This window comes from Rhea pennata, chromosome 10 (genome assembly GCF_028389875.1).
Source record: "Rhea pennata isolate bPtePen1 chromosome 10, bPtePen1.pri, whole genome shotgun sequence".
Lineage (NCBI taxonomy): Eukaryota > Metazoa > Chordata > Aves > Rheiformes > Rheidae > Rhea > Rhea pennata.
Genome location: NC_084672.1, coordinates 8,780,802 through 8,805,219, shown reverse-complemented (window position 1 = coordinate 8,805,219; position 24,418 = coordinate 8,780,802). Strand labels below are relative to the sequence as shown.

General features: G+C 51.3%; 1 protein-coding gene across 6 annotated transcripts in view; it reads left to right on the top strand.

Moving 5' to 3' along the window:
• The first annotated feature begins 901 nt into the window (after nt 1-901).
• NTRK3 (neurotrophic receptor tyrosine kinase 3) overlaps nt 902-24,418 on the top strand; it is a 232,473-nt gene continuing 208,956 nt past the window's right edge. For 5 of the 6 annotated variants that reach the window (XM_062583549.1, XM_062583547.1, XM_062583548.1 and 2 more), the window contains exon 1: nt 902-1,415. In XM_062583549.1, the coding sequence (XP_062439533.1) occupies nt 1,168-1,415 (248 nt within the window). In that variant the 5' untranslated portion in view covers nt 902-1,167. The remainder of the gene's footprint in view (nt 1,416-24,418) is intronic. The other variant, XM_062583546.1, reaches the window with a different exon arrangement.

Sequence of the window (24,418 nt, the reverse complement as noted above, 5' to 3'; positions counted from 1 at the left end):
AGGAGCCCCAACCTTGGGTGCCCTGGTTGCACTTCTCAGCCAGCTGACTGAATCTCCGTTGCATTTTTGAGTGGGGTATGTGTGCATGTGTCTTTTCTAGAAAGTCCTTCCTGGGTGCTCTCCAATTGCTTTTTTCCCACCCAGCCGCCTGATCTGCCTCTTACTAGAATCCTCTTAAATATATATATATATATGTATATATGTATTTTAAATTGCTGTAATCCACACCACCTTTTATTCTCCTCCAGTAGAGTTTTATCTTCTTCCTTCTCTCCACCCTTCTGTCTGTCTGGATTTTGGGGGCGGGGGGGGGGGGGGGGGAGGGAGAGAGAGAAAAAAACCACCCAAAAACCAAGCAAAAGGCAGCATCGTCCTCCAAAAAACGAAAGAGCCAGGGAAAGCGGGAGCAGAGCCAGAGCCCCTCACCTCTCCCCTAGCACAAATTTAACCCCAGCTGCAACTTTCCCACTCCGGGCTGGGCTGCGGGGGGTGGGTTTTCCCTCTTCCCCCCCCCCCCTTGGATTTATTTTGGTGGCAAGGGAGGGGGTGGGGAATCCTTTTTATTGCAGCCAGGGAAGCGTGCAGAGCTGGGCTCGCTCTCCCTTTGCGAGCCTTCCTCCTCCTCCTCCTCCTCCTCCCTCTCCCCTGCTTCCCCCCCCCCCAACTGCAGCAGGGCTGGCCAGGCCCGGGGGGGAGGGAAGGGCTGGGGAGGGAAGCGATGGGAAGGGAAGGTTGCCCCCTCCTCTCCCCAGCCTCCTCTCCCTCTGTGTGTTTTTTTTGCAGGTGTGTCAATTTTAATTCTGCCCAGTAGGTGGGACTTGGTGACTTTCGCACCATTTTTGTTATTTATTTATTTCCCCTGGCTGCCTCCCCAGCCGCTGTTGCAATCCTCCGGAGCGGCTGGCGGGGAGCGCCTGAGCCCGGGCGCCGGGCGCACGCAGCCCGGCCAGTATGCATCTCCGCCCGCTACCATAGGGGGAATTACAGCTTCTCCTCACCAGCTGCCAGCATGATTTCATCTGCTGGAGGATTTTTGCATCTGATCGCTTGAGGTTTTGTGTTTTTTTTCCCTCCCTCTGTCTTTGTTTCCTTCCCCCTTTCCCCCCCCTTCCCTCCCTCCATCTCCCCTTTCCTCCTCCTCCTCTCTTTTAGAAGCAGCAATCGGAGATGGATGTCTCTCTTTGCCCTACCAAGTGCACTTTCTGGAGGGTATTTTTGCTCTGGAGCATTTGGGGAGACTATCTGCTTTCGGTGCTGGCTTGCCCTGCTAATTGTCTTTGCAGCAAGACAGACATCAATTGCAAGAAGCCGGATGATGGGAACCTCTTCCCTCTCTTGGAAGGGCAGGATTCAGGCAGCAGCAATGGCAACACAAGCATCAATATCACGGACATCTCAAGGAACATCACTTCGATGTAAGTGGGCTCCCCCTGGCTCTCCCAGTGGGTGCCTTTCCCTCCTGGAGGCAGGGTGCTGCCTGGGTGCGCGTCTGCAAGCAGAGCAGCCTGCGGGGAGGTTCAGGTGCCCTCAGCATTGCTGTGCTTCCTGGCACTGCTCACGCTCAGCTCAGCCTTGTTTATCGTGCAGAGGATGTAGATCGGGTTTTTCCTCTGCCCCATTCAAGAGAGGGGGGAAAAAAATCCCAGCAACAGTTTGGCCAAGGCTTCGAGAAATAAAGAAAATGAGATTTAATTCCTTAGCAGGAGAGCGCAGCAGGCAAAGATGCTAAAGCTGCTGTTTCCTTAACTATTTGCTTCTGTAAAGGGAGGAGGGAGAACACTATATCCACATATATCCAAATTGGGCAAGAAAAGCAAGTTCTGAACTGCTTGCTCTTTTTTGAGACTTTGGATCCGATTAGAATGCCATTTTTTCATCTCCACGCAGAAAATCCTCCCTTCTCTGCCCTGCCTAAGTGTATCTGGGAATCTGCGGTTTCTGCTTTTTAAGGGGGGAGGGAGGGAAAAATAGGACAGGGGGAAATGTCCCCTAAGTAGCTTATTTAACTCTCATTGTTATAATTTTGCAACTCACTCTGGTGCTGAGCTGGGATTGTGTGTTTTCATCTCAGGGTGGTGGTGGAGAGAAGAACAGGAGCAGGGAGATATTTTTAGTTGAGCACTTTGCGTTTGTTTGCATGCTTGTTTATCTGGAAAATCAACTTGAAGTTGCATTATCCTTGTTTGGAGGCGCAGTTAGCAAAGCTCATGTTAATCTCATCAGCGCGGAGTTGAGAAAGGAATATATTTCCTCCTCCTGAATCCATCATGCTGGGGTGTGTGTGTGTGTGTGAGAGACAGAGAAAATCCTCATCATTTCCAATCTCTGCTCTCTATTTTCCAGTACGTTTTGGGGTGAGATGAACTCTGAGCCATTTCATTATTCTAATGCTAATTGAAATGTGAGCATTTAGGGAAATGTAGCCCCCTGAGCAAGTTGCCAGTGGGAGTTCAGCAGAGAAGAGGTGGAATCCTTTATTCTGGCAGTTAAATGCAGCAAGGTTTGAGATGAGTAATGGAGGGTTATTTATTTATTTTTCACCTCGGTTGCACAGTTGCATGGAGGAAGAGTGCTTTGCTGGGTCTTTTCCTGAGGCTGTTTTATTTGGTCACCGTGCGATTGCAGCATAGACATGGAGTAATTGCAGTGGCTCTTTTGCAGCCTTCCTTGTCACCTTCGCTGGGTAAAGATGACTGGATCTGCTTTCCCCAGTTGCTTACAGGTTCATGCAATGCCCAGGCAGATTTTCAGCAAATGATACTGACCCTGTCCCCCAGCTTTGCCTTTCCAGCAAACCTGCTCTGCAAACCCAGCAGGAACGAGGAAAGTAAATGTGAAACTACTGTAATGCTCCCCTTTCAAATGCCCCATATTCATTCTACCTTGCCAGTGCTGATCTTGTTTTTTTCCTGTGATACTGGAGGGATGTGGGTGATGCTAAGAAAGTCGGAGAAACTCGTGTTTTTTTCCTATGCTTGCTGTTTGTTGTGGTTTTGTTTTAACCCTTTGCTCGACTGAGTGTGTGGGGAAGGCTGTGAAAGGTTCAGAAGCAGCCAGCATGAGTGTGTATTTTCAGATACACACATATATCTGACCTGCTGGGAGAGATACGATTGTGTGAGCCCTTTGTATCCAGAAAATGTCTTTACTGCTTTGAAATTGAAAAATGGTGATAAGCAGTCAGAAAAGAAGGGGGCGGGGGGGAAAGACCTTCTCAACTCCAGAAACAGAGGTGTTAGATAATTTTTACAAGAAGAGATTCTCTTAAGTTGAGGAATAAGGAGAGGGTGCTGGTTCTTGCTGGATGCTATATGCATCTCTCTTCCTCCTGGAGCAAAGCGCTTCTCCCCCACCTCACCCCATGCCCCACACCTACCTCCCAGGCTTTGGGGCCAAAAGGCAAGGTGGGCATCAGACCAAGGTGAGCCCCTAAATGCCACATGGGACTGAGATGGAATGTGAGTGAAAACTTTGGAGGTTTGTAGGGAGCATTTTAGGTGGCAAGGCCAGGAAGAAACCCCTTCCTAGTGAGGGAGGCTGATCCAGGCTTGAAACAAAGTTCCTGCTTTGGCATGAGGGCTAGGGCAGGCTGCCTCGGGTCCTGCACCCTCCAGGCTTGATTTCAGGCCTCTCTTTGCTGGACTGACCTGGTAGATGCTGGGTGAGGGGTGCACTGAAGCCTGCTCTGACTGCTGATGAATCATGCCCGACACCTGGGTCTGATTCACCTCCGCACTGAATGGCACTTCCTCCTACTTGCTGAGCTCATGGGGGGCTTTGCTTCATTAGGTAGCTTGTCTCATTTATGGATGGTGGGTGGACAGAGGTGCCTTTGCCCTGGGCCAGAGGACAAGTAGTGACATCTCTCCCTGTGTCTCCTATCAGGACCAGCCTGGGGGAGGGGGATGTTTGGGTCAGGTCCTCCCTGCGGGTGTTGGGAGGAGGTGGTGGTTCCTGCTCCTGAAATGGTGCACTCTCCCTCATTCTCCTCTGCAGCCAGGGGAAGCGAAGGTGGGGTATGTGGCTCTGAAACCCCTGGGGGCTAAGTGGGGCCTCTTCTGTGTCCAAAAGCTGAGCTCAGCATGGAGAGTGCTACCTGCCTTGGGGGCCAATGCTGGGCTGGGTGATGCTGAAGAAAGCTGTGGGGTCTGTGAGAAGGGTAGGGAAGGAGAAGAGGACAACAGAGAATGAGCCATAAGCCTGCTTGGTGGGCACATTAGTCTTGTCCAAACTCGAGAGGAGAAACCTCCAAACGGGCCACTCCATCTAGGAAGGTCCCCAGTTTGTACCATCTTTTCATAAGCCACTGGGTGCCTCATGCTCTCTAGCAGGTATTAGAGCAGTGTTCCTCTGAGGCAGGAGTGGGGAGAGGAAGAGACCCTGGCCGTGGTGGCTGCCAGGGAGGGCAAGGCTTGCCAGCACCCTCAATGCAGTGTTGGGCAAAAATGGAGGCTGGAGGCTGCTAGCTGAGCAGGCACAAGCTGCTGTTGAAGGGGACTGAGCAGAGAAGCACGTCAAGAGGCCTGTGGCGCAGGCAGGACCACTTGGCCTTGTCACCCATCTTGGAATTGGCTGGAGCTGATCTGTTGAGCAGCACCCTGCCTTGGAGGGTGTTAGTCCTTCCACTGGCTAACTAGGGGAGTCAGGAAGAGCCTGAGCTCAGGTACCTCCACTTGCGTATGGGCATTTGATAAGCCCCTTGCCGGGAAGTGCTTGGTGCTTGGCTTCCCCTGCCTTAGTCTCAGCCTGGCGAAGTTAAGGAGAGGGAAGGGAGGACAAGCTGGCCCCAGTGATGGTGCTTTGCTGTCTTATGGCACCAAAGCTTCCTGAGCAGTGTTTGGTGTTGGCTTGAGCTGTACATCAGACTCTTTGGGGTAGGAGCTTGTTTGTGCCTTCCTGGGAGTGTCATGGCAGTAGCAGATGTGCGGCCCCCAGAGCTGCTGGCCACCCCAGGGCCTATCACTGCTATGAAGTGCTGTAGTCCTCTGGCAGCCTCCGCCAGACACTGTCATCTCTGTCCCGTGGACCTGCTGCAGGTCCGGGAGGTTCCTTAAGGGGTGGCACTGTATTATCATAGGGCAAAGTGAGTTGAGCCAGTGAGGGTGGTGGCGAAGGGATATCTCGTAACCTTTTGCTGCCTGGATTTGCACAAAGGTTAATAGTGAAACATGGAAAGGGCAGGAGATTCCTAACTTGAGATGGAGGAGGAGACTGGGTTGGCTGGTGTCCCCCTGCCCTTCCCCAACGTGCCCAGTAACACACCCAATTTTGGGTTGTGTCTCCAGGGATGTGGCCCTGGACACAGGGATGTTTGCAATCTGCTGAGGGTCCTGTCTAGTAGAAAGGCTGGATTGGGCCCCAGCACGGGGTCATGCTGCCAGACTGCAGCCTCTTGATTTGAGGAGAGCTGGACCAGGTGGCTGTGGGACTCGGGCAGGTTTGCAGTGTTGATTTTCTTCATGCAGTGAAGTGGCCTGATGGCCTTTGCTGTGTCCCCAGCCAGGTGTGACTTGGCAAGGGAACGCTCAAGCTTCCCTTAACCCAGATATAACCTCTGAATGTGGTCAGTGCCCCAGCTTGCTCCAGCTGTTGGGAGCCTCTGTGCTGGCATGTTTAAGGAGTATTCCAGCTATCTAACTTCAGCTGCTGAATGAGGAGGCCAGGTTCCATTGGGTGGATATCTATGGGAGCATGAGTTGGGCTCTGTGCTTGCTCTGCAGGATCTCTGGAGGAGTATATCTCTAGACTGGAGAGGAGGTGTAGAGAGAATAGTCTTTTACTCTTGATGTCTACAGTCCTGTGACACAAAAGCCTTCCTGACCTCTGGGAACTGACAGGAGGATCCGTGACCCAAGCAGCTTGGCTGTTTGTGACTTTGGCTCCTCATCCTCTCTAAATGATGCCGACTGGGGTGATATGGGATTGTGTCTGGCCCTGGGCTTTGGCCATATATGCAGGGTGGGGGGTGGCCAGGCTTGTCTGCCCTGTCACGTGTCTCAGTGCCAGCGGGCCCTGGGGTGCCACGTGCCGGAGGCGGGTCGGGGAGTTACCCTTCTGGCGGTGTGGGAAGCGTTTGTGTGCTCCAGCACAGCGCGATGCGCGTGGGGAAGGATGGACGGAGGAGTTTGCCATCTGGGCCTCCCTACTTCTCAGCTGTTGCCATGGCACTGCAGAGATGCTGCCAGGAAAGCGGCAGTGGCCTGTGCTTGTCACCCCTGGGCTTCCTGTAGGTAGGGAGATGTCCTCAAGATATAAAGTCCAGCTGCTTCGATCTTGTATCCAGCCCCACCAGAGAGAAATGGTAAAATGCATCTCAATAGATGGATTTGCAGTGTTTACGAGGGCAGCTGACAGGGGCTGCAGCCAGATGAAACAAATTCAGAACAACCCAATAGGAGCTGGGTCCTCTCAAAGTGGTGTGGGATTTTGCAGGGCCAAGGTGAAGTGTCTCTCGTGTTTTTCCCCTGTGGGCAAGAAGGGCAACCTCCTGACTGGCTGATGTAGCACTGTCACGCCAGCCCTTGAGGAGCCTGCTGCTCTTGGAGGCAACTGTGCTCCCTCCTGGGCGACGTGGGCCTGACAGGGGGTGGGAGAGCCACGTCAGAACAAAGCGGCCTCGCACCGTGGGGGCTGAGTGGCAGTTTCGGCTCCCACTCGCTGCGTGGGAGCCAGGAGCACATGGTGATGGAGGGAGAAGGGGAATCCAGAGGAGTGGGCTGCTGGTGAGGGAGGGCAGAGCAGCAGCACCCCTTTGCTGCTGGTGTGTGGGAAAGGTGAGGTGCCAGCGATGCCTGCACCCGGGGAGGAAGGACAGGCGTCTGACTCGGAGGAGCAGAAGTTGGGCTGGTGGCCTGAAAAACCACATAGGGGCATCTGCAACGCTCAAGTTGGTGACTGCTTTGCCTCAGACAACAGGGCACAAAGCTCGCTCTCTGAATCAGCCCTTTCTGCCCTGCCTCCCTTTCTGCTGTGTTGGGCCTTGAACTCTCCTGAGGGAATCTGTGAGGGATGTCTACACCAGGAGGGCTTTTGTGAGCTGGGTTACTCATCACTGAAGCTGAAACTTGCCCTGCTGCTCCTATGCTGGGCCTCTTGTGGGATGCTGGTCTCTGGTGATGATGGGCTGTGTATTCCCAAAGCTTCCCATCCCTCTGCTCCTCCCATCTCCTGGTCCCAGAGGTTTTGGCTGCTACAGAGCCCATTCAAAATGTCCTTAATTCAACCCAGATTGTTTTGCATAATTCTTGTTTTTGCAGAGAAGCTGTCCCAAAGCACGTTACTGTGGGGGAGGTGAGGATATAAGGGCAGAAGAAGGTGCAAGGGTGTTTGGGACACGGAGGTGGGTTGAGATACTTGTTACCCTAAAAGGTGCCTTAAACCAGGAGAGCTGTTCCTAAATGTCCCAGTATAGTCCCCCTTAAACCAGGGGATTGAGTCCTTGACAGGTGCTGCATGGCTTAAATGTACCAGAAAAGCTGAACTTGAACTGGGGGTACCTGGTGCTGTCTGTGCTGCCCATGGTACATGCCCAAGCTGTTGTGTCCATGTTGTATTCTTATGTACTCTTTCTCTCTGTAGAAGGAAGTACATTCCTAACATGGGCAACTTCTGGGGCGCATGGTACTTCTACAGCCCCCAACGCTATATACGGGGGCAGAGCAGAAGCATCTGTGAAAGTCATGTTTGTGCCAGGTCTCAGCTTGGCCGTCCCAGGCACAGCTGGGCTAACACAGAGCAGAGGACATCAGGCACCCAAGAGTTACAGTCCCACATTGTCTCAGAAACAGGATTCCTGCTGGGTTGAGTCACCTGCCTTCTCATGCCAGAATCAGTGCTGGTGTCTGCCCCTTGTGCGTCTGATCCGGCCAGATATCCCCAAGTGCCCCCAAGCCCAGCTGTGTCTGTGCACCAGCCTGAATCTCTGTTGATTGCCCATTTGATGTATTCCTCTGGGGAAGGAAAGATCTTGATGCCTCCTGGGGGCTCCCAGCACTATGCGTAATTTTCCTGTGTGCCTATTGCTTTTCTGGGTGAGCTGAACCTCAGACTTGAGTTGTCACCCATAAAGAAAGTCTGAGCATGCAGTTGGTGGCCCAGCTTGTCTTCAGAGTGCACATGGTATCTTCCCCAGCTCTTGTTTTCTGCTGGGGTTCATAAGTCTAGGTCAGCTCTGTTTGTTGACTTGACTCCCTGGGGTGGGAGATGTGGGGTAAGGATGTTCCAAGCTGAGCACGGGAATTTTGTTGTCATCTGTCCCGGGGAAAAGCAGAGATGGGAAGGAAGAAACTGAGAAAAGACCTTTCGGTCTTCTCCTGAAGTCTTGGAAATGTATCACCTCTTGCTTGGGGTGCCTTAGAGCTCAATTATGAACAACTCTCTGGGTCTGCTCTTATCCCTCCAGTGTGCCAGGTGAGGGTAAAGCTTACATGTGCTTTGGCAGGGCAAGGTCTCTGCATCCAGCCTAAGGCCTATGACTACTCTGGACGCCCTGAAATGACAGGATTTGTGGCTCTTTTGGCAAAACAACCCCCACAGGAGGCCGTTACAGGGATGTGTCTGGGGCATCCCCACAGTTTGCACTTTGTCATGCTACAGAGTGCTAACCCAGCACATTGACTTGTCCTACTCAAAGTAGGACTCAATACTAGATGTCCTCCTCTAGTCTGCAGTTGGATTTGGCTTATCCCATTCAAGGGTGGGCTGCAGTTCAGCAGGATGTGAACCATCTGTGTCTGATCTTGTCTGGCTTTCAGGACTGAGCATTACTAATGTTTGTAACTCACCTGTGTAGTGTATTATTTATTGGATTCTGTAAAACAGCAGTATTTTTGAGTTTTTGGTTTCCTGGGTGTGTGTGTTTGTGTGTGTGTTTGGATGCTTTCTAAGCAGGCATGTATGGTAGCACCTCGAGTGTACTGGTATACTCCACGTTATCTTACTCATCCCTAAGCCATACTGTGCAGCACGGTGAGAGCTGCCCTGCATCTAAGAGGTTCAGAGTGAAATGTGCAACTGAGGAGGGTGAAAGTGGTGCTCGTGGGATGAGTTTCTTTCTTGGGGGCTGCAATTACTGTGGTGGAAAGAAAAGTACTCCTTCCTCTTCCCCAGCTTGCCTGGGACCTAGTCCTCTGCCCAGGTCTGCCCTAGGCAAGTGAAGGGACAGGGCTAAGGTTGTACCTCCCTGCCTGGAGGGGACAGCTGGAGTGTTACAGCAGACACTTGTGCATTGTGTAAAGAGAGGTGGTGGCAATCAGAAGCCACACTCAGCTAGTGTAACCCCCGGGGGACTCGACAGCCTGCTCCCAACCCAGGGGTGCGATGCCTGAAGGCTGTGACCACGCTGGGCTCTCTCCTGCATTCATCTGTCTCCCCTCATGGCACATGGCTGGTCCAAACAGAAGCTGTCTGTGCCAGAGCAACCGCACACAAGTAGCTTCACAGATGCGTTGCATAAACCCGCTGCCAAAACCAAGCCTCCCCTCGGTGTGCTGCCCTGGGCCACTCCCATCCTGCAGATGCTCCCCAGCTCCGCTGCACAATGTGCCCAGCCCTGCATCTTGGTTAGGGCTAGCTGAAAGCCCTCTGCTTAGCTCCTCTCTTCTCCAAGCCTTTTTTTCCTTCTGTTTTCCAAGTGCAATTGAGCCGCTAGAGGGCAAGCGGCTGCACGAGATGGCCCCGCTGGCGTTCAGGACAGATGAGGCCGTAGCTGCGGAAGAACTCCGGGTTGTAACATAACGAAGGCTGCCCTGGGCGCTGGGGCAGCGGGGTGCCCCGTGTGGGGCCTTGGCTGCCAGGGATGCCCTTGCTAGCAACAAGGGCTGCCTTCTCCCCTTGCTTGTTCTTAGGCTGCAGGATGCTGCGCGCGCAAAGAGCGCTTGCTCTAGTGCAATGCTGCTGCTGTGCTCCTCACTGTCCCTCTTGGTGGGTGCCCGTCGGACAAGGCCTGCAAATGGCTGCATGCTCCTGAGGAAGGTGCCCCTGCTACCCTGTACGACTGGATGCCCTGTGGTGTTGGGTAGTCCTCTGGGTCCGAGCCTGGGGCTGGGTCACAGTGCTCTCGTCCTAGTAGCTGGGAGAGGATGCGGCCGATGCACCCCTTAACGTGCTGATCAGAGTTGCATCAGTGTCGCAAGCGCTACAGCCTCAGCAGGTCTGTGAATGGAGTTGATCTGAAGCTCCTTGGAAGGTGCCAGCTCTGAAAGGCAGAGCTGGCACTGAAGTGGAATATTTCTTGTCCCGTTGAAATGCTGGGGAGATGAGCTTGATAGGAGCAGTGTGTCTGCCATTTGTGACTGGGCTGGGAGAGTAATTCGCAAACAACCCTTAGTTATGTCCATTTCACTGATGGGGAAACTGAGGCATGGAGCAGCAGTATGGCTGGCCTGCAAGCAGCACAGCAGGGATAGAGACCCTTCAGCCCAGAATTTAAAGAAAGGCCAGACATGTGGGGAGACTCACAAGCCTGCCTATCCTGTTACATCAGGCTACTAGGAGAGGTGTCCCCAGAGAAATCACGGATGTAGAGGCAAGAGCTCCCAGGCCTAGGCTGAGAGCTGTTGTGGATGTAGTGCTCTTTGCTCCTCCGATTAACCCTTTACTGCAGGGTTTGGATGGAGGTTGGAGGGTTAAAGAGACTGTGCTTTTCCTCAGGAGGTAAAGATAGAGCAGAGCCTAGTGCAAGATGGGGAAAAGGCTGGTGGTGGTAGGAAGTTTGTGTCAACCCTGCAGTATCCACAGCATGCAGCTCCTGAGTTGATATATCATCCTCCCTGGCTCTTTGCAGCCTGTGTAAAAGGAGAGCTGGTTATTTCCCTGCCAGACTATTGCCATGCGCTGCCTGCATGATGGAAGGGCTGTGACACCCAGTGGTCCGGCAATGCAACAGCAAATGGGTTTCCATGTCATGGCAGGGGGTGAAGTTGGGTTTGGGAGTGTGTGTGTGTCACGGCTGGATGGCAAACAACGATTAGGAGAAGGAGAACTGTGATATTGCTCAACTACTTAGGGCCTAAGTGTGACTTCATTTGAAGAAAAGGAGATTCAAACTTTCCCCCCTTCCCTGGTGGACTCCAATTGGAAGGTTGCATGGCCATCAGTTCCTGGGTAGGAGGGCTCCTCTGCGGCCCCTCAGCTTTGCAGAGGAGTTGAGGAGTGAAGGGATACATGCAAGGTGTGAAAATCAGACTCAGTCAGCCACACTAAAGTTATTGGGTGAGCAAGAGCAGGCAGCTCGAGTCACTTCAGGATCTGTGAGAAAGTAAGGCCAGGTATGATGCAGATTTTATTAATGTTACTTTTTAAATTTTGACTATGCCCCTTCCATTCCTGCCAAGGCTGTACCAGTCAGTGTACCTGGCCAGGCTTCTTGCCATGGAGGGCAAGGGCCTTTGGGACATCTTAGTGCTTCAGTGTTGTCACTATGCTGAGCCATCAGGCTTTGCGGGAGACAGCTCTGATTGGAGCCTTCTGGAGTGTGCCAGGCTTGCTGGAGAGACAACTCAGTCCCGTGCATCCTTGCATATCTTAGTCCTCCATGTGTCGCCTTGTTCCCTATCCCATTCCTGACTGTAGGGCCCAGCTGTGTCCCCCTTTGTCTAATACCTGTGTGTAATTTTGGCCCTTGCTTGCTTGGAAGAGTAGCACTAGGAAAATGCACGCTATATTTTTAGCTTGTTTTCATGCGATGTAGCAGTTGGAAAGGAGACGGAGAAGCCAGCACCATGTGCACAGCCGTCTTTCCTCCAACTGCCACCCAGTGCTTCAGTTTAGGAAACAGCGGAGCGTGCTAGCAGCCATCCTCGTCCCATCCCTTCCCTCCAGCACATGCCGTCTTCCCCTTCACCTCGTCTGCCAAAATAGAAAGGAAAACAGCTTATTTAACCAAAAAAGTCCCAGCAGTGGGAGCAGAGAGGCTGGGAAGGAGTCTCTGGGGAGTGCGGTAGCTCTCCTGAGGGGCTGGAGTGGCTGTGGCTCTCTGAGCAACCCACATAAGGTGGTGGGTACTGGCATGGGAAGAGCTTGCAGCAGGCAGCTGGGACCACACAGCTGCTTACCGCCTCCCCTAAACAGGCTAACTTGCACCTCCCAAAGCCATGGGGGTTATGTTGTCGAAGGCAGCAGCGCTGAGGGTGCTCGGCCGTGGGACGTCTGTCCAGCATGTCTGACGTGCACTATGTGGCTTCTGTGATGGAGGTCTGTGTTAGGATCCTGGAGTATCCACTGAGCATGGCAGCTAGGGACCGGGAGCTGGCTCAGGGACACAGCTGGACACTCCTGGAGCAATGGTCCGAGTGCCTTTGCAGGGCTCATTAGCTCCTGCTGCCCCAAACCAGGGCTGCAAACCCCCAGGTATCCTGGAGCAGGGTGGGTCCATAGGAGCCCCAGCATAGACCCACTGCTCACCTCCTGCAGCAGGGGAGAGCCCAGGAGTGGCAGAAGGAGGCTGAACTGATTTCTGGGGAGCACTGTCCCAGACTGGGATGCTGGCATGCAGAGGGGGTGCTTTGAGAGCTCGCTCAGACCCTGCATGTTTTTAAACTCTTTCCAAATGGTCAGAATGTTGGAGGGGTGTTGGAGGTCTGAGTGCCAGTGCTTTCCGACAAAAATGTGTTTGAGTTGTGCGTTTACTCTGTCCCTGTGCTGAGCTGCTCCTGGGGCATCTGCGTGAGATGGCTCAACCTTGCAGTGCAAAGTGCTCAAGGTGCAAGGGGGGCAGCGATGGCAGGGAGGCTGAGCATGGGGGAGCCGGGGTGGGAAGGGGCACTGTGTGATACCCGCTCCCCTTGTTGGGCATGGGCTGAGCACCTGAGTGCCGATAATATCACACTCTAGTGTTGATGATGGGAAGCCTTTCTGGGTTGAAAAGGGGCAGTTTTAGATCTTTCCCCTGTCCAGTGTCCAGAATTACCTTTTTTTGTAGCATTGGCATCGCTGGCTAGTTGTGTTGGTCCCAAGACGTTGATTTCAGCTCTGGTTGTCTCATCCTTTGCCCAGCCAAAATCTGTCCCCTGAAACTTGAGCTGAAACCCATCGAATCACTTTGGTGCCTGCTGCCAACAAGCCCTGGGGGTGAATAAAGTTCAGTGGGACCTGGAGCTGAGGATGAAGCGTGTGCCAGCTCCCCAGGGCCCTGGAGTAGCATCCTTGCCCTCCCTCCACCTTCGTCCTGCTTCCGAAGCTTTTGCTGTGACATTAAGAGCATTGATGGGAACAAACACCAGGCTGGTTAGAGTGCAGCAGCAGCTGGGAGCTCCCTTGGGAAGTTCTGTGCACCTTGCTTAGGGTCAGGAGAGGAGGGACAGCAGTGGAACCTGCCTGTAGATCCCATAGCACAGGCTTGACCCCAGCATGGGGCCTTTGGCATGGGCTGCCCTGGCCATGGGGAAAGGATCCCTGGCCTCTGAGAGGCACTGGTAGGACAGGGTTATTTATTCAGAGACTTTATTAGCATCTTTAAATATTAAATAGTAAACAAACAGTATCTAGAAGGATCAACATTTACAGTCAGGGATGTATTTTTTTTTTCTCCCTCTCTGGGATGTGCTATGGGGTTTTCTTTTTGTTTTGTTTCGTCTTTTAATGGTGCTCGTACAGCCTGTTCTCATGGCTGGTGAGAGCTGTGGCAGAGAGACTAAACCAGAGCACTGCTGACGAAATTAGGAGATGGAGCTGTGAGAGGCACGAGCAGGCACGGGGGCTTGCAGAAATGAGGCAGAGAAGCAGAAAAGCAAGGGTATGTGTTTGGAGCACAGGTGTCGGGACTGCAATGCATGCTGTTAAACTTAGATGCTTCCTTGAAGGTGGCAAGGTATCCCCTTCTGCTGGGGCAGGTGGAAAGGGAGAGGCTTCTGCCATGGCACAGAACTAATTGTCACCAAAAGGTGGTGGTCCCTGGAAGTGGAGGTGTTCCACAGTTGATCTGCATCCCACTATCTCTGTGAATGGAGGCCTGCCTGGGAGCGGATTACACTGGGGGTTATTTATTGGTAAAGCACTGTACAGTTTTAATTTTTCCTTTTTGCTTATTCAGGCTTTAGCTCCAGAGGAAAATAGCCCAGGGTGGCTTTGAAATGGATTCTCTCTGCCCCATTAAGTTATTCAGTAAGTTTAATGGGCCTTTTTTTCTCTGAGCCTTGAAGCCATCATTAAAAGGCACAGATTTATAAAAGCAAAGACACTCCTGAGCTTTAGTCAAACTTTGGGGTAGCGGAATGGGGGCAGTGGTGTCGGCACTGCCTGTGGTTTGGGTGAAAGACATGCAGGCTATCTGCTGGCCAACGTGGTAGCTGTCGCTGGAGTAGCCAGGAGTTTCCTATTCAGTGCGTTCAGCCAAGCGGCCAGAGCCTGGGGCGAGCGAACAAGAGCTGTTGCTGTGCCCGAGCACATCGCAGAGACCATGCAAGCGGAGCAGCCACGGGCAGGGGAGGTGTTGCAGGGGCGAGAGAGCTGTGCAGGTGGGAGAGATAGTGTGGTCAGCCTTCTGGGCTTGGGGCGTGGAGCTCTGGTGGAGATATGCATTCCTCCTTGTTTCCAGATATCGTTTGTCGTCTTCCCAGGGGAAACTAGGCTCTCCATAGGTGCTGTGTGTTGCTAAGGGTGGCCGTATTCATAATGCGTGTGCATGTGTGCAGACTGTGCTGTCTGAAGGTGTATGAGCAAACTTGACCTTGGCAATTAAACATTGCAAAGTATGAAAAGGAAAGATGATATCCAGACTGTCCCCAGGGACCTCTTGGGGGTTGGACATTGCCATCCTGCCCCCTGGAAGGTTTAGGGAGGGAAGAGATTCTCTGCTCAGCCCAGGCACCCTCATGCTAGTGATGGGAGAGGCAACTGAGCTGCCCTAAGGAGAGGATAATGGGTTTAAGAAGGGTCTGTGGCAGTGAATGGTGTTGTGCAAGAGCTTATCCTGTCCCACTGGGGCAAGAAACGGACCTTCCTGCTCCCTCCTCAGCTCATGGTGCCGAGGAGCCCACGTCTGGTGGACCTTGTATCCTCCAGTCCCTGTTCAGGATCTGTCCCTAACAAAATGGCTAAATTGCATGTAGAAAATCAGATAAAAGATCCACTGAATTGACCACTTTGAAGACATTGACAGGTAGGAGGAAAGAGTGCGCTTGCATGAGTAACTTGCACATAGAGAGATATGTGTAGACATGGGACACCATGGTGTTGTGGATGCTGGTGTTTACCCATGTCTCTGCTGGGGAGAGGCTGTCAGGGAGCTGCAGCATCAGACAGGCTGTGCTCAGAGAGAGCACTCATTTGTGATTGATGGGATCTTCTCTGGGCCCTTGTGTTACCCGTAACTGACTATTATGGATTAGGATATTACCCGCTATGACTCATAATCTGTCCGCACTGAAAAGCTGCCATCACTCCAGGTTGAGAGAGAAACTTCTCTTGCCTTGTGTAGGCTACTAACAGCTTTATTTTCATCTTATTTATTCCATGCCAGGGCTGGGCAGCACATCCATCCTTTCATGGATGTCTCAGTGCTTACTGGCTGGAGCCCTTCTTCTCCGTACCTCTGCTAATAGCACCCAGTCTTCTTGCAGCATTAGGTTGCTCATCATATGAGTGCAACGAAGCTGATGTTCCCCAAAGTACTGCATTTTTTAAGTATGAATCTTTTGCTTGTGTGCACCTGTCTTGAGCAAAAGAGGGCAGTTAGAGTGTACCTGGAGAAAAAAGGATGGGATGAAATGTCTCAGTAGGCTGGATGAAGCTTTGCCCTTTATGCATTGTACATGGAAATACAGATGCTGACTGTACTTGCATCCCTGGATGGGAGATCACGCTCCCTATGGAGACCTTTGGGTTCATGATCCCAGCAAATTGAGTTTTGATTTGCAAATATGTGAGAAGAGAGGAAACCTGGATCTGACTGTCCTGGGAGCCCACACACTGCCCCGACCACTGGCTGTGCTTTCTACGGCTGTGTTTAGAACACAGTGGTCTCTAGCACTTGCACATTAATACACTGAGCTGAGCAGGTTATTTATAGTGTGAATTCCTTCCTCATGCTTCTTGGGGTCTTTTAGGACCAGCCTCTCAAGATACTGTGTTACAATCCAGGCCTGGTAATTTCTCAGGGACTAAATGTGACCCTGAGTTTTTCTTTCCTTCTGGAAGTTGCTTTTCCTGCTGAAAGGGGGCTGTTCAGGTGAAAACTTAAAGCTGACCTTTTTGGGCCTGCGTCCTTCCCTAAATAGGCACCTGTGGCCTCAAAGTGGCATCTCTCCAGCCTTAATTGCCAAGGTGTCTGCAGGAGGATCACATAAGACATGGCCTGAGGTATCCTCCTACTGAGATGGCCGATCCTTGGTCCGAGGCAATGACATGTTGCAGATGCTGTTTCTACAGAGACTGCCCTTAGCTGATACCAAGGCTCCACCTAACTCAGCATCCAGTTGGAGCTTGCTTCCTACTCAGGTTTGCACTTTGTGCCAGCTTGTAGTAGATCTGGTAGGTAGAAGTTCTAGACTAGTTTAATCCAAATGCACACCTTGTCACTTCTTACTAGCTGCGCAGCTCTGGAGTTGAGTACAGCCATGAAATGAAGGGTGGAGGAGAAGAGACTGAGCTAGAGTTTTGTATGCCTCACAGAGGAGTCCGGGCTTGCCCTCTGCAGCAGTTCTCAGCGCTGTCCCTCGTCAGAGCGAGGGGACAGCCTGAATGAATGTGCAGGAGCAGCTGATCTGGGCTGGCTACAGCAGGGGCTGTTGCCAGTGATGGGGAGATGAGGCAGGAAAGGGCTGGGAAGAGTAGGATTTCCTAGCTTGCTTGTGAGCTCAGTCAGGCCCATGCACGTATGTTGATCCTGGAGCCTCGTGGAGTGACAGAGACCAATATGTTACTTCTCCACCCAATCCACACAAAGTAGCTTGTTCTGCTGGGAATCTGCTTATAACATGTGGTGAAGCAAGAAAAGGCTTTCCCTGTGCTGATTTTTCTTTTCTTTTCTCCGCCTCCCATCCCACATATGGCCCTTGAAATTAGTCCTCTGACAGTCTGAGCAAGCCAGACTATGCCCCATGTCTCTGTGCCCAGTCTGTCTCCAGCATAGTGGGCCAAGGAGCCATGCAGTTTGAAGTGGCATGTGGATTCAATGGCACTGCTGGAATGAAATCAGGCTGAAAAGTTGATGATGCTCTAGACCAAAACATGCTGCGACATGTCTGCACAATGCGCAAATCCTCCAGTCAGCCAACCCATAGTTCAGGAGTGGCAGGAAGGTCTGGTACCCACAAGAGGAACCAGCATGTGCCATAGCTACCTCTTCTGTGCACTCCTGTGCATAAGGGTGGATCTGCTTGCACAGGCTGAAATGCTCAGGATCTCTTACTCCGGGTTGATGCTGGATTACGGTCCCTGCTGGGTACAAAATGCACCTGGAAAATGGGACTGAGGAGCAGGGTAATTGCGGAGGGGCTTGCTGGAAAGAAGGGCATCTGGCCTGGGAAGCAGGTGGGCAAGGGCTCACTATTTGCAGTCTCCCTGGTGGGACTGACCAATGAGTCTAGCCTTGGAGCATTACCTTGGTGTGGTAGTAAGATGGAGGTGCTCTCGCTGACCCCAAGGGTGCTGCAGTCAAGTGGAAGCCACCTACAGCTTGCAGTTCACCCTGGGATGGGGAAGCTTCCTGATACCTGCTGATACCTGCCTCCAGAGTAAGGAGGAGGCTTCTCACAAATCGATCTGCTCCTATGCCTCTCCTTGGATCTTGGGGATTAGAGGAAGATGGCACTCATTTCCTAACAAACACCAAAAAGAGTCCTTCTCCTCTATCTCTCATAAATCTTTGCCTCCTCAGTGCTACCTGCTGTGTAAATTGATGCTGACCCCATAAATCCCTCTCTACTTTGCTCTGGGTCCCCTTGAACCAGCCCTTCCCTGTAAATCCCATGCTCTTCTGGGCAGTAGTCTGCTGCCAACCCCTGACTCTGCCTCTGCTGTAAATCCTGAACGCTGGTGCGGCTTCCAGACTGCTGCCAAGGCAGAGATGTCCTGCAGGGGACAGGGAAAGGGGCTGAGGTGTGCACGGCCTCAGAGATGTGGAGGCGAGGGCGGCTGCCCCAGGGTTCATTAATCCCTCCCGACAGTTTCTGTGTGACTCATTTGCCGTCACGAGCTGATGAAGGGCGTTCTGCTTGGCTGGCTGCGGGGAAGGACATCCTTCCGCTGGAAGCGGGACAGCGCTGGGCTGTCATCTTTGTTCTGTGGGCTCTGGCCAGCTGGGCACAAAGCAGAGCGAGCTGCTGGAGCTGGGTGGCAGGAGCCTGCACCGAGCTGCAGGCCCCTCAGGAGGGCTCCTGCAAAGAGCTGGTCCTCCTGGACTGTTTTATGGGCTGTGAAAAGCCAGAGAGGAGGGAAAATCTCCATTTATCCATCAAGTGCTCTGATTCATCCTGCCCAATGGTTGAGGCTTGAGGGAGGGCTCAGTCTGTCTTAGACATGACTGTTGGAGAGCCATGGAGCATAACTACCTTATGTCTCCACTCTTTCTTCTGTGTACACTGAAGGAGCTGCCACTGGGCAGTGGAGGTCCCTTACGGTCACAGGCAGCTGTTATCTGAACTTGTGCAAGGCTGCTGAGATGTTGGTGCCCTGTTTCTGAGTCCTGGTTCCCTGTGCCTTGTGCTGCAGAGGAAACTGCACCGATTTTTCTGTTTTTGCAGATGACTCCAGGTTAGTGTATGGGAGCTGGGAAAGGTGTCCTGTGGTGATCTAACCCAAGAGATGTGTAGGAAGCTGGGCACGGGGTGGGATTGGCTCCTCAGCATGAACTGTGCTGTCTATAACTTATGCCTTGCTGCTCTGCCTGAGGGACACTAGACTGTCCCAAAGCATGCGACAGGTGGTGTGCTTTCCTATATGTGCTGCGGGCTTGGCCCGCGTGGCACTCAGCCGTGATCCCGCCTGGTACTGCTGCCACTGCCGTGGACTGACAAGGCCTCTGGCTGACGTACAGATACGCGCTCTTGAGGGTGAATGCGCACCTGCTGCTCTGGCTCTGAGCCATGAGGTTTGGATGCTGGATGTTATTTGGTTTGCAAAATACCAACCCTTGCTACGCTCAAGGACTTAGCAGAAAACTGTTATGCTTGAATGGTATTGCCTTTTCTTCCTAATGAGCAGAAGTGAGTGTTCACCTGAAATATGAGCTGTTGTGGCCCCCTTCAGTGGAGGTCAGTGGTGCACACAGCAGAGGATGTGTAGTTAGAAGCAGAATGGAGTCACTGGAGCATTTTTGGGATAGTGTTCTTGGCAAAGCTGCTGCACGCACACAGAATTTAGAGACTTCTGCTTGGCTCTCCACAGAGCAAATTGATGCAGAAGCTTGGGATGGGTTGCCCTCCCAGTGAGTACCCACAGCAATTAATTAAAAGAGCATGATAATATGAGTGAACAGAGCAGGGGCTCTGGCTGGCAGCGCTCAGCAGCACAGTGCAGGACTAGGGGTGATCCCAGGGTACGAAGGGCCAGTGTGAGTGATAGGATACACTGGCTGAGCCTCTGCATCCTTCTGCACCCTCTGTCATGCACAGTAAGTGTTCATGGCAGTGATTTGGCAGACAGGGAGCTAACACTGCCACAGCCTGTGGGGACAGGTGAAGGTGTCCCACCAGGAACTCGCTTGTGTTTTTGGGAAGGATCTGAGCATTTCCAGGCATCCCACACCCAAGAATAAAAGTGGGAAGTAGGAGAGATCTTGCAGATGCCACTTTGGGCTCAGAGCTGTTGGAGGGGTATCATTGTGGGTCTCTGTATCTTGTCCAGGTAGCCTTTTCCTTCATGTAACAGTGTGGCTAGTTCATGTCTCACGTGGACCTCATCAGCTTCTTCCCTGCTTTCTTTTCTTTGCAGTCTGACTATGGCAAGAGAGGATTTCTGCCTGAATTCCACAGTCAGAAAAGCCCCTTTTGGGCAAGGTCCTAAGCTAAGACAGGAGGCTGCAGAAGTGAGAGCAGCTGCTCCTGATCTTGCTCTGCAAGCTCCAAACCTGAAACTCCTCAACTGCCAGTGGTATTCTGGTTTTATTTTATTGAAGTTCTCTGATCTCTCACAGGCTGTGTATGCCCTCTAGAAAGGCACCGAGCTGTGTGTGATTTGTGGCTTGATTCTGGCAACTGCTGTCTGGGTGATCAGGCAGAAGGCTTGCAATAACAGAAGGAGATGATGGCTCAAGGTAATGCAGAGAGGTGGCTGATTTAGGCATTAATAAATTGCTCAAATCATTGCTGGAGAAACTGAGGAGATACTGGTAGTGAGAGAAAGAGAAATGGTGCTGGCTTGACAAAATCTTGATTTTTTTTTTTTTTTTTTTTTTTTTTTTTTTTTTTTTTAGTTCTCTTCCGTTGCATGGGAGCAGATGCCTGGTGAGGCTCTTGGACCTGGCATGTCTATGAGATGCCATTCAGGGTGCCTGCACTGGGTCAGGACTGCTTAGTGTCCTCTGGGTGTTGTACTGGGGAAGCTGTATCTCTTGTTGCTCTGAGCCTGGCTTGTCTGTCTCTACGTGGGGCTCTGCAAAGATACTGGTGAAACTATTGACCTCTCCTGTTCTCACCCTCTGTCATTACTCAGCTTGTGGCTTTTTATTTCTTGTACTAAATGTCTTGTGCTTGTCATGGGCATTTTGGATGTGTTGTGTTGTGTGGTGGGCAGGTACATGTGGGCAACATGTCCTGTGTACCAGCCTGGCTTGAATGCATGGATATTTTGTCCTTTTTCCTGCTATCAGTAAAGAAATGTCCTTTTTTGTACGAGTATTTTTTTTCCACATCCTGTAAGTGAGACCAGCTGTGTACTAATAGCAGCTTAGGATACTGCTGTGGTCAGGCCTTGGAAGGAGGATGGAGGAGATGCATGTAGTGACAGCATGGGGATCTTAATAGCAGTAGGGAAGACAGGGGGCAGCAGAGGAGAGCAGAGGCAGATTTTAAAAATCCATGTAAATAGCAAAAGTATATTTCCAGCAAACACTTCCAGTCCTGCAGTATTAAGGAAGAGAAGCACTAGAGGATAAGGAAAGCATGAGCAATAACAGCAGGGATTTAGAAAGAATAAATCTTGCCAGACAAACCTGATTGCTTTTTCTTTTTGATGGAATCGCAAAATTAGTGGCTGAGCAGAACGTGGAAATCCTAATATATTTGGATTTAGCAAAGCATTTGATATAGTGTCTCACCAAATCTTACTCTTCAAATTGGTTCAGTTTGCCTTGGATATGCCGCTGCCAAATGGACTGAAAACTGGCTTAGGGCCCTAAGCAAATAGCAGTGGACTGCATTTCGGGAGGAGGGGAGAGGGCACTGCAGGAGCAGAGCTACAAACTGGCTTATTTAAAGAGCCAGGAATGTGGCCTCAGTTTGAGGCACCTTATTACGGGAATATTGACAAACTGGCGAGAGTTCAGAGGCAAGCAAGAGAAAAAGAGATTGGAGGGCTGGAGGAGTCAAATTACCCTGCAAAGAGGCTGGACGATGAAAAACTCCCAGGGCTGAAGGGGCTTTGAGGAAGAACAGGTGGCTGTCCACGGGGGCCGGGGGATGAATATCCGAGCTGCGTGAGCTATTGTATTAACCTGGCACTGACTACCGCCTGGTCTGAGCACCTCATCGCCTTCACCCCCACACAGCGGCAAATCGCTAAGCTCCCGATTTCATGGTCTTTTACAGATATTACCGAATAAACAGAAAAATATTCAGCATGACTGTCAGAAAGAACATCCCTGATGGAGGGAGCTGGACACGTTTCCTCAAAGAAATCTTGTCTTAGCAAGTTTGGCCAAAGCACAAGGAAGTGACCCTAGGCAGTTCAGACATCTGACCAGGATTTTTCTGCTGAGTTGTGTGCTCAGTTGGGAAGTTGAGAGAGCGAAGACCTTTGACCTCCGTGATGAACTAGGTGGTCATAGCTGCCTTGATGCTGCCTCCTATGATATCTCAGCACACACTGTCAAGTATAAATAGCAGACCAGCAGCTGGAAAAAGGTTGGAAAATGTCTGGTGGCTGCTGAAGTACAGATGAGGTACTGGAGAGAAGATGACCAAGTCTCTGCACAGTTAAAGTCTTATTGAGAGATGATGGCCTTGCTAGTCACCTTGCAAAGGCAAGAGAGGACAACTGTCTGCTTAGTACTTGTGACAGGAATTTATAAGAGGAATTGGAATCCTGTCTTTGGATCTCATCCTTCCTGACAACTAGAGTTAGCAGGGCTGAGACGGGGTTAAGAAGAAAACCACATATGAGCTGAGACTCACTCTGGGAGTGGGATTTTGGGGGCCTGGAGTAGACATGTAGACTCCTTGAGTGAGCCCACATTTTTTTCAACTCCCTTGTGGCTGTTACCCTGGTCCCCAGGGTATATTGCTCCCTGCCTTTCAGGATGGAGAGAGAGTATGTTTGTGGAATGGAGGGAAGGGGACAGTGCTGAACCAGGCAAGGTTCAGGAGATATTTTTAGATGTTCTAATTGTGGCAAGTAAATGCCATTCTTACTTGTTGAGATTGAGCTACAGATAAATCACAACTAGTTCTAATGATGATAATTACCGGATTTCAATATTTATAGAAACGGACGCTTCCTTCGTTTTGGCGGCTGCTGCTGTGCTCTCACCTTCACAGATCGAAACTGTGGCTCATTATCATTGCAGCTATTTATTTACTTGCACATTTTTAACTCGTGGGTGACAATGCATGAGAGATCTGAAATGCTATTGTCCTACCAGGATGGTTGTAGTTTTTTGGACAGCTACAGGATGGGAAGGAAGCGCATCCTAAAGACCTGCTGCCTGGATTCTTGTTCTCTGGGGACCTTTGGCTCCAGACCTTTCAGGTCTGCAAAGTTGCCTGTAGCTGCCAGAGCCTAAGATTCAAAAGGGTAGAGGTGATTCAGTACACTTTACATGTTAGCCCTGTGGATCCTTTTTTTCTGATTGCTGTGTATGTTAGAACATGCACGCTATATCTGGGACAGGCCTTAATGGTGATATGACACAATTCAATTCATGTAATGATGGTCTCAGACAAATATGAGGAGGGTTGCTGGAAATATCTGCCTGCAATAGCAGTTTCTGGACATCCTGATTTAGCAGTTTCCCTTTCCAACTGTGTATTTCCATGAGAAAGCTGATGTGTGAGTAGGCAGGTTTATGAGTGAGTGGGTGGGTGCTGAACTGGGCTTGTCTGCGGCACACGTGCCTGGCTCGTGTCTGTGCGCTTGGTGGTCAGGCATGCAGGGTCCATTCTGGGAGCCCTGACCATCATGGATCGAACCTAGCCTCACTGGGATGTTCCTGGCCTGTAGCATGGCATGTAGCATGTAGCAGGCATTCAGACCTTTGTGCCAACTGGGTCAGCAACTCCATCCTTGCGCAAGGTGTAGAAAAGATTCACTTATTCAATTTTGCTATCTCTCCAGTGCCATAAGCTGTATTGATAAATTAATCTTATATTGTTGTGACTAAACAGCCCTGCAATTTTTTACATTGTGCAGTCTAATCTGTCTTGACAGCTGTATCATTAGTTTATATTTGTTGTAATCTTATTCGCTATATTGGCTGTACAGAGTTTTTATTTGAGTCGGTGCGCTGTCACACCACCGCTGCGCGGGCTTTCGGCACAGCTGCCAGCTCTCCGCCGCGGTGCACCTGTTGCGAGAGCCTCGGCTCACCCGCGCGGCTGCTGAGCGTCTTGGGGCACGTCGGTGTGCAGCCGAGGCGGGCGCACTGGGGAACCTGCAGCAGCATCTGGCCACGCATCCTAGACAAAAGGAGCCCTAAAAGGATGCTGTAGCAATGTAAATTCCCTAGGGCTAACTAATCCTTGCCAAAGCAATCATCTCTCCAATCTAGAGTTCTTGGTGTGGGCTTCTGGCTGGGGGAGAGATGGTGAAAAGATGGATGTTGGGAGATTTGCATGTGCATCTTAATGCTTCCTTAAAGCTTTGCTATATGGCTCGGGACAAGCCATCTGCTTGGTCTATGCCTTAGTTTTCCCTGTTACAGGATTGTGCCTGCTCTGCCTCTGAGCTCAACTTGTGGCTGCTTCTTCCTGAATTATGGTGGTAGAAGGAACGGCGGAAGCAGAGATTGCGCGATCTGTCAGCCAAGGCTTTTGGGGTATTGTACTCTGTGCTGTGAGAGGGACAGTGACGTACACTAATGTAGCATCATGAGAGCAAGGTGACAGTGTTAATGCCATGGGTGGCTTGCCCACTCCCAAGTCTTGGACTTGTCTGCTGTTCCTTGACTGAGAGTGGTTGATTCAAATCTCTCTGCTTTCACAGATACTTTGCTTGCTTTGCAGGCAAGTTTGCCTAGAACTTGATTTAAAACAAACTAACCGTGTAGCAAAAGGTTCTGGACTAATGCAATGAAATTTCTGCCAGCAAGGAGTAAAAGAGACAGTTT